Source organism: Triticum aestivum, chromosome 7B (genome assembly GCF_018294505.1).
Source record: "Triticum aestivum cultivar Chinese Spring chromosome 7B, IWGSC CS RefSeq v2.1, whole genome shotgun sequence".
Classification (NCBI taxonomy): Eukaryota; Viridiplantae; Streptophyta; class Magnoliopsida; order Poales; family Poaceae; genus Triticum; species Triticum aestivum.
The window spans coordinates 616,824,341-616,831,003 of record NC_057813.1 but is presented as its reverse complement, the minus strand read 5'-3'; the positions used below and the strand labels follow the sequence as shown (position 1 = coordinate 616,831,003).

At 45.4% G+C, this 6,663-nt stretch overlaps 1 protein-coding gene across 1 annotated transcript; it reads left to right on the top strand.

The window, feature by feature from the left end:
- Positions 1–3,925: 3,925 nt before the first annotated feature.
- On the top strand, positions 3,926–6,265 carry LOC123162179 (polyubiquitin). Its single transcript, XM_044579968.1, has 2 exons — positions 3,926–4,160; positions 5,138–6,265. The coding sequence occupies exon 2, from the start codon at positions 5,138–5,140 to the stop codon at positions 6,053–6,055; it is 918 nt and encodes a 305-aa protein (XP_044435903.1). The 5' UTR covers positions 3,926–4,160; the 3' UTR covers positions 6,056–6,265.
- The last annotated feature ends 398 nt before the right edge of the window (positions 6,266–6,663 follow it).

Here is a 6,663-nt window from a genome sequence, read left to right as displayed (position 1 = left end):
ACCCAGGTTTTTTTTACGAAAGCACATCACTATGTACTGCATATATTAGTATTTAGAGAAGGAAAATAAAAAGTAGATCTAGAGTATGTATAGGCTATACAAAATTGTTTGCCCCGGCCTGGTTACAACAGCGTACTAAGCTAAGATTGTTCCTTGCAGGAATGTAAATAAGCGTTATGTGTTGGTCATGGCAGGAAAGAACAGATTAAGACCAAATAAGCCTCCTACCAGGTTTTCATTTGGTTTAGAAGATAAAGTTGTGTGTATTGTTTCAGACAAACCGTGAAGCAGTAGGTCTAGCAACCCTTAATGTCCTTTTTTGCATTTGTAAACACTTGGCCTGGTTGTTTTTAAAGATTGATGCGTTTCTCGTGATCCAAATGCTCCGGCAGCCAAGGATGATCAACTCATGGTGAAAAGGTTTCTTCAGAGAGCCCTTTAGAGCAATGATCCGTTGACTGGCAGAACACAAATTGGTTTGTAATCAAGGGTGGGGCATAAATATTCCTAGCAAAGCTTTCCAAACGACAACTCAGGTATTGCTCATGCGGCTATTCAAAGTGAAATTAGTTGGCTTGATTTGATTCTTTTGGAAAACTAATTAGTCACACTTTTCACTCGAAGCGGCCACAACATGAGTGTTGTAGTTCATCAACTCTAGAATGGCTTCCATAAGTGAGGTCTGCTAACACTCCAATTACATGCTATTGTACTTGGGGTACACAAGATGACGAGAAGGGTCATTGACAACACAAGTGTATTGGGTGGCCGACAACCTTATTCATGGGCGTCGGTGGCAAATCTATCACATCTTGTGAGTATATTGCATGTGCAGTCCTGACATATACGCATGTTCCTTTCGAACGGTTGAATTTTTAGATGCTATTATTCAACTAATGATGATTCTCTAATTTGTCATCACTTTTACTGAATTATTCCAAACTGTGCACTGACATTTTTATGAATCTCACAAACTGCGCACTAACATTGGAACTTCAACATGTCACATCTGATGAGGAGAGGAAAAGATGACTCGCATGCTCTGTCGACAAGTAGTGGGTTAGCATTGTGGCAGATCATGGCTCTACAAGATGTATCTGCCCCTTCCCTTATACATCCTTTTTTTGATTAGGGAGAGCCGGCGGGCGGGTGCGGAACCGGACGAAGCTCCGGTCAAAGATCGTTGTGTTGCATGTAATAATATGGATTTGAGATTTCTAATTTGAGGTATCCGGATATGGAATGCATTTTTTGACGGGTGACCATTCACTATCCGCGGACACGTTCGGGCGTGTCCGCGGACATTTGAGGGGTCAGATTTGCCAAGTTCAGCTGTAGATGCTCTTAGTGGAGCAAGAAAATGTCGACGTTTGTTGGGTTGTGGTGTAGGTTGGGATTATGGACTTAAAATGCATGAGCCTGGGCACTTGTCGTCATTGTGGACTAACAAATTGCTTATTGCCTCTAGGTATGAACATCTCTGGATCCTTCTCTTCTTTGGATCCATTGATTTTTGTGCATATAGAAAAGAGAAGTCAAGAGAAAGCACTTCAAAAAAAATGGGCCAAGGAAGAAGATTGATTTTGTGGTACAAAAAGGTTGGCTATGTTTCATTAAAAGATGTCATTTGGTGTGCTTTATCCTTCCCAAGCTTTACGTTTGACATATAGTATACACTGCTTGTGCAGGATGGTTATAAAGTTGAGAAATATTTTTTTATTACATTTGCTAAAGTACAGTGCAAATGAAGCTTAAGACAACATACCTGACGTCGTAAGGTAATATCTTAATCACATCAAGTAAATCTTAGTTTGTAACATATAATTATTTGGATCATTGTTCTCTATGTATATATCACCGAGTTACATTGCAGGTGAAATGGATTTCAATTATTTTTTAATTGTTGCAGGCTATCTTTTCTCTACCTACAAAATATAATATACTTTATATGCGCAATCAGATAAAATCTATACATGCAAATTTGATATGCATTGTATTTATAGGTGCAATAAAAAAATTAAGAGCCCGTGACAACGCACGGGCGTTCTACTAGTCAGGCTTAATGCATCGTCATCGTGCCACTGATTAATTAATCAATCAAGCACCCACGGATCGACCTGATACATGCCACCAGGTGAAAGACGCGCCGGGAAGCAAAATTTCAATCTGCTGGCCTCGTAATTAATTAGCTGATACATGCATCAAGCTTCATAAAGCCACGGCTTTTTTGCTCAACTTCGGGCACTCAGGCCAAAAGGAGTTCATGGGAAATGTCACGAAAAGCCACGACGATTCTTGTATCCTTCATACACTGAGCTCGGAAAGCAACGCCCCATGAGATAGTGTCTCGTCGAATCTCCTTTTCTTCTTTCCGGGAGGTTTTGTGATAAGAATTTAAAGCGGACAAGAGGATGAGAACGAAAGCAACATCCACGACGCGACATGTGGGGCGGAAAGTCATGAGCGAGTAATGCTAGACCTAGGTAAAGTAACGTATGGTTTTTACGTAACAGAAAACATGGAGACTTGAGATTGGATGGAAGGGGTGGGAGGGGCCCACACCTATGAAAATCGGGGCCAAGAGAATTAGTAGGATTTAGTAGATAAATTACTTAGGTATAGAAATTTCGGTCATGAGCAGACACGCTCTTCCTGTTCCTCATCGTCATATAACATCGGCGTATATCACACGAACGTTGCGTTGAGGTGGGGAATGACAAGTAGGTGCCGGTGCCTATTTTTCACATGGTCGTCGCGCTTTTTAATTTTAACAATTGATGCATTTGAATTTCCAAGAGTAACATCAGATAATGGGACTGGCTACTTGTGTGTTATCTACAAAAAATTAATTGTTTTTGTTCAATGCTTTGTCGATGGCTTCCTTATGCTCCATCGTCAACCCATGATATCTTTGTCGGCTACCGGTACTCCTGTCCGGTGTCGTTGCCGCACTACCTTGCCTTATTCGAGCCACTTCCTTGGCAGCCACTTAGGCCATCAGTCTCACCCTCTAAAGACCCCTTCTCTGATGTCGACGACCAGTGGCTGATCTAGAATTTGATAAATGTGGGGGCAACATTACAAACGGTAGCAATATTTTTGTCAAAACACATCACAGATAATTAATAAAGTACTGAATATACATATAAACGTACTAATAAAAAATGCTCTGCAAATTGTATGTGGGCCATGCACCCCACCCCTAGATCCGCCACTACAGACGACCCTCCTCTTCCTCCCCTCGTTAGCAAATATCAACCCTTCACGTCGCCTCCATCAATAACCCCGATGCCATACATCTCCTTTGCTAGCGCCTTTCTTTTATCCTTCCATCTTCTCGTGCCTTCTAATCTTAACTATCGATTTGTCATCTCAGATCGACATCGTACATGGGGTGCGTGTGTCCATGGCTCTAGCACGCCTTCTAGATGCCCCACTCCAACTGTCAATTCGAACAACATCCCATTGTATTGCACCAGCAACTAGTGAAAAACTCAATTTTTTTTCACGAATGACCCTAAGTATCCTTACAAAAAATTATACTCGCGACACTCTACTCTTACCCACGACGGTCAAGCCATGTTTTTGGGCTTAGAACACAAACTCAGTATAACGTAACAAAATTAAACCGTGTAAATTCAAGAAATTGGGTCAAATATTTCCAGCCGCAAAATATATTTTTGCAAAGTTATAATATAAATACAATTATATACAAGTCAAAATTGAAAACCATATCCTAGTTCCGTGCGTGCCGGCAAAGGAAAGATCACGACTGCCGCATGAGTGAGTGCACGATGACCACGCTCACGCACCGCACCAACGGCGTGAGCCCGACGTCCGACTCAAACGGCCACCAACCAGCCAAACCATCAACGGCACCTTTCGAATCTCCTTGGCTTTTTTTGCGTGGTGGGGTGGACCGCGACCGCCTCTCTCTCCCCGGCCTGTCCGCTCCGTCCTCCACACGTCACGTCACGTCAGGCGTGCCGTGTCTCTTCTTCCTTCTCTCCCTCCCTCCCGTCCGAGCCGGCTCGGCTATAAAATCCCCGCCCCCTCCCGTCTCACCTCCACACATCCGATCCAATCCAGTCCCCCATCCGATCTCGCCGGGAAACCTCCGATCTAAGCGAAGCCAAGGCTCTCTCGTCCTCCTCCTCAAGGTATGCGATGCGAGCCTCCGATTTCTTCCCCTCCTTCCCGCCACGTGCGTGCGTGCACTGGGATCGTTGCTAGGACTACCATGGTCGGTTCTTGTTGGTTCCCCTGGATTCCTCGTTTGGAGTAGATCTGTGGGTGGAGGCGTCAGTGCTGTCGATCGATTGCAGCACGTTCGATTAGCCGTGGTTGGTTAGGCTTCGTTCTAGTCAAATTTCTCTTGATCATGCCATGATTTCCGAGTAGATCTGCCGATTCCGATGCGACTGCTGTTGGGTCGGTTCGTCTTAACTAGCTGTAGTTGCTTTGTTCTGCTAGGTTGTTGATAAATCTTCTTAGTATTATTTTGGATTTATGATTTTGTGCTGCTGGTGATACACATATATGCCTGATCTGTCGAAGGATACACCTTTGCGGTATTATTGTGATGCAAATTGCCGTGATCTGTGAAGGAATACACCTGTGATTTGCCAGATTATTAGTTCGGCTTTGGGGTTGCTTGTAGTATCCCTGGTTGGGCATCGATTCAACCCTTAAATTCATGTCGGTTTGCCACTGTTGGTCACTAGGCTTAACCAGCTTGTTCAGCACAGCTAGATTACCTGTGATCCCAGCTGCAGCACAATATTGCGCTGGTAGATATGCTAATTTGAAGTTCTGCAAAAATTTAGCACTGCATGGTCTAGGGGATTCTAAGTCGCAATTCCATCTGTCCAACTGGTTTATCTTTTGACGTATTGCCGTATTTGCAGATTTTCTGTTTGTACAGCTGCAAATCTTTGCTAAAGACTAGCAATATATTGTATCATCTTGGTTCATGTATTGCTTATAGATCTGCTAGTATATTGTTTGATGTATCAGCTAGGGGGTTCTTAGTTACAATTCCACCTCTGTTGTACCTCTGGTTCATGCATTGTTTGATGTACTGCATATTTCTCTGTTCACTGCCTTACTCTTGTTCTGGTATGTTTTGTATTTACAGATGCAGATCTTTGTGAAGACCCTGACCGGCAAGACCATCACCCTGGAGGTTGAGTCCTCGGACACCATCGACAACGTCAAGGCTAAGATCCAGGACAAGGAGGGCATCCCTCCGGATCAGCAGCGTCTCATCTTCGCTGGCAAGCAGCTCGAGGATGGCCGCACGCTGGCTGACTACAACATCCAGAAGGAGTCCACACTCCACCTTGTGCTCAGGCTCCGTGGTGGCATGCAGATCTTCGTCAAGACCCTGACTGGCAAGACCATCACCCTCGAGGTTGAGTCCTCGGACACCATCGACAACGTCAAGGCTAAGATCCAGGACAAGGAGGGCATTCCCCCGGACCAGCAGCGTCTCATCTTTGCTGGCAAGCAGCTCGAGGATGGCCGCACGCTCGCTGACTACAACATCCAGAAGGAGTCCACCCTCCACCTGGTTCTCAGGCTTCGTGGTGGCATGCAGATTTTTGTCAAGACCCTGACCGGCAAGACCATCACCCTGGAGGTCGAGTCGTCTGACACCATTGACAATGTGAAGGCCAAGATCCAGGACAAGGAGGGCATTCCCCCGGACCAGCAGCGTCTCATCTTCGCTGGCAAGCAGCTTGAGGATGGCCGCACCCTTGCGGATTACAACATCCAGAAGGAGTCCACCCTCCACCTTGTCCTCCGCCTTCGTGGAGGCATGCAAATCTTTGTCAAGACCCTCACTGGCAAGACTATCACCTTGGAGGTGGAGTCATCTGACACCATCGACAACGTGAAGGCCAAGATCCAGGACAAGGAGGGCATCCCCCCGGACCAGCAGCGCCTCATCTTTGCTGGTAAGCAGCTTGAGGATGGCCGCACCTTGGCAGACTACAACATTCAGAAGGAGTCAACCCTTCACTTGGTGCTCCGTCTCCGAGGTGGCCAGTAAGCTCGTGACCATGGAGCTGCTTCTGTTATCTGTCTTCGGTGTCCTCCAATGGAGTCTGGTCTGTGTCTGTCGTTGCCTGAACTGTCTTTGTTTCTATATATATATACCGTACTGTGATGCAGTGTTATTGTTTGTAAGTGCAAACTTCTGCTGGTGTGCAGCAGCTTTGATGAACTTAAAGAATAAGTGAGCCCTGAATTCGGTCCATAATTTTGTTTGTCTTGCCTGATGTTTCCTGTTGTGTTCCGTGGTTTCTTGCGATATTTCTGATGCATTTGGTCTGCTTTTGTCACATGTTTTCTGGTTGGTGACCTCTATGCTCTATCCTCTGAAATGCGTGTGTTTGAATCGATTTAGTTTTTTGTACTTCTCAACTTTCTGGCCTGTGGAATGAATCCCTTCTTCAGGATATGTAAAGTCCCGTGTGCTGGTCGTTGGCCCATTTTATTCAAACATATGCGTGTTCTTCTGATCTTATGCTTGTGTTGGCTGTGTTGGCTGCATGACCCCTGATGCCCTCTCGCACAGGTGCGGCTGTTGTAGACGCGATGACCTCCAGCCGAAGACGTTAACATGTGGTGCTGCAATGTTGGGGCACCGGTGCTGCA

What these genes read in the sequence shown, in the direction of transcription:
- LOC123162179 (XM_044579968.1), top strand. Translation starts at nt 5,138, where the DNA reads ATGCAGATCTTTGTGAAGACCCTGACCGGCAAGACCATCACCCTGGAG.